The sequence below is a fragment of the Rosa chinensis genome, chromosome 6, assembly GCF_002994745.2.
Source record: "Rosa chinensis cultivar Old Blush chromosome 6, RchiOBHm-V2, whole genome shotgun sequence".
NCBI lineage: Eukaryota > Viridiplantae > Streptophyta > Magnoliopsida > Rosales > Rosaceae > Rosa > Rosa chinensis.
The window spans coordinates 52028905-52031350 of NC_037093.1; the positions used below are offsets into that span (position 1 = coordinate 52028905).

Below are 2446 nucleotides of genomic sequence, written 5' to 3' on the forward strand. Positions count from 1 at the left end.
CAGCTATAGATGAATTAATTCTATGTGTGTGTATGAGACAGCTGCAAATTCAACTTTGTGGCACGCTGACCCCAAAAGGAACAGTACCCCCACACTTTCATTGACCACAGATCACAGATCGATGAACATGATCAATTAGAACAATAAAAAGTGAAACAGTCATGATTAGCTTAACTAGAATCGAGATTAACACAAATTAAGTGACAAAGGAAACAGCTACGCTAGCTGGGATTTTCATAAGATTAGTAATCTATCATAAAAATTCAACGTTTAACTAAAGCATTTCTCGCTCTCATTCACATACTGAGAGAAGAAATTAGCAAAGAAATTCTGTGAATATGCCTAGCTAAGACATATAGCAAATTTCACTTTTTGAAAAGTAAACCGCAGATTATGAATATAGAGAAGCTAAATTTAAAATCTAAATTAACTTACTGGATATAAAAATCCCGCTTAGCAAATAAGCAGTGAAGATCTTGCACTTATCTAGCTACAGATGCCCGAGTCGAAGTTCCAAATCCAGTTCCTCCTTGTTTGGATCTTTAATCAGCAACCCCATGTCCAAATCCACCCTAATCATGTTGATATGCTTCTCATCTTTCCTCACAACCTTGAAATCATCATTAAGATGATGTTTTTGTGCATTCCCAGCAAAACCATTGAGTAAATCTCCAAACTCATAATCAAGACCACTGCCTCCCTTGATTCTTTTCTTAGGATTAAGGAAAGCAGGAACATGATGTTGATGAGAGCCGCTGTCGAATATCATCAGTTTCTTGTTTTCATGATCTGAAGTACCTGAGGAAGGTGTGGACACATAAGTGCTCCGAGGAGAGAGCAAGTGCGGTAAGTACTTATTAGCTCCTGAAAGAGATGATGATGATGGCGACGGAGAGAAGTAAGACTTAGGGTTAGGGTTAGGGTTAGGGTTAGGAGTAGGAGTAGGGTTAGGAGAATATTCAGAAGAAGAAAGGATCGAGTTAGGTGGTAGGAGTCGCAGTTTAGCTCTATCTCTCCTATGGACATTCATATGACCCCCAAGAGCTTGAGCAGACCTGAATTCTCTCTTGCAAAAGCTACATGTAAAGTTCTTTGCAGTCCATGGAGAAATATCGGTTAAATCTTCTTCTCTTCCAAACCTCAACTTAACACAATCCATTATCAATTTTCAGCTCGATCTTGATCGATCTTTCCGCATTTAAGTACTACAAGAAACGGTTCAGTCGAAGCTACCTACATGATCAATTTAAACACCAATTAAAGCAAGAATTCACATGAGAGAGAGAGAGAGAGAGAGAGAGAGAGAGAGAGAGAGAGGGATCTGGAGAGAAAAAGAAAGACTCACAGGCACTGATCAGAGATCGAACTAGTACTTCTGATGAAGAGAGTAAGGTAGCTAGCTAGGTACTTCCAAGAAACTGAAATAAAAAGCAGATCGAGGAAAATGAAAGTCTGATCTGATAACTAATGTGTAGTACTGTAGTACTAGTTAACTGATTACTGATCTGCAAAATGTGCTACTATATCCGGAAATGACTTAGCGATGGAATCGTGAAAAGCTAGTGCGAATTCTTTTTGCCAGTTATAACTAAGGGGGTAAGGGAGATCTAGCTAGCAAGTAGCAAGTGTGCCTTATGCTTCAAACATATTAATACGTACATGATGACAATGATGACATGGGCTCATAGCCAGAGGGTACTTTGTGAGATCACCACTCATTATTAAGTAGGAAACAAGGATCATTCAAAAAAAAAAAGAGAGTAAGAAACAAGAAAAAAGGTTTGTTTGATATAAAAATGGAAAAATAAAAAAGAGAAATGACCAAAAAAAATTAATTAAATAAATAAAAACAACCACACACAAGTCATGAACAAACATATAAATTTTCTTCACAAAAATTATGACATTTCGATTTTCCTCGCTTGTGAAAGTACTAGAGCTTGGACAAATTACGAGAAACGATATTGCGCAAACATGTTATAGTAATTTTTAACTTTTTAACCTGCACTGTAAAAGTGTAAAGGGCAATTTGATACTCACAAGCAATAGATAGTGTGTGATATCTTTGGACGCCGAAAGTGTCATTTCCATTGCAATGTTCATGACAGTACATTTTTGTTCATTACTCCGGTATATTTACGTATGCATTTTTGGGTAAAGGGTGTACAGCACTAGCTCTATAAGACTTGGGATGCTGTAGAGAATACAAAGGCATTTATAAATGAGGATTAAGCCTTTATAAATGTCTAGTACCTCGTTAGTGGTCGGCAACAAAAGTGGGATGCCCAAATGGCTTATAGGAACTCCAATCTCCGACCTCACTTGTGATCCGGATTCAATTTTTCCCATTTGAGCATCCTACTTCTCATGTTAGTGATTGATTCTTCTCTTTTTTCCCAAAATTTCATCTCCGGGACTTTCAGTTGGACAACAGACAGTGCATAAG

At 37.5% G+C, this 2446-nt stretch overlaps 1 protein-coding gene across 1 annotated transcript; it reads right to left on the reverse strand.

Moving 5' to 3' along the window:
- Positions 1-242: 242 nt before the first annotated feature.
- On the reverse strand, positions 243-1596 carry LOC112172052 (transcriptional regulator SUPERMAN). The gene is made up of 2 exons (XM_024309219.2): positions 1346-1596; positions 243-1233 (listed from the first exon to the last, which is right to left on the reverse strand). Exon 2 carries the CDS (start codon positions 1157-1159, stop codon positions 491-493), a length of 669 nt encoding a protein of 222 aa, XP_024164987.1. The 5' UTR covers positions 1160-1233; positions 1346-1596; the 3' UTR covers positions 243-490.
- Between the last annotated feature and the right edge of the window lie 850 nt (positions 1597-2446).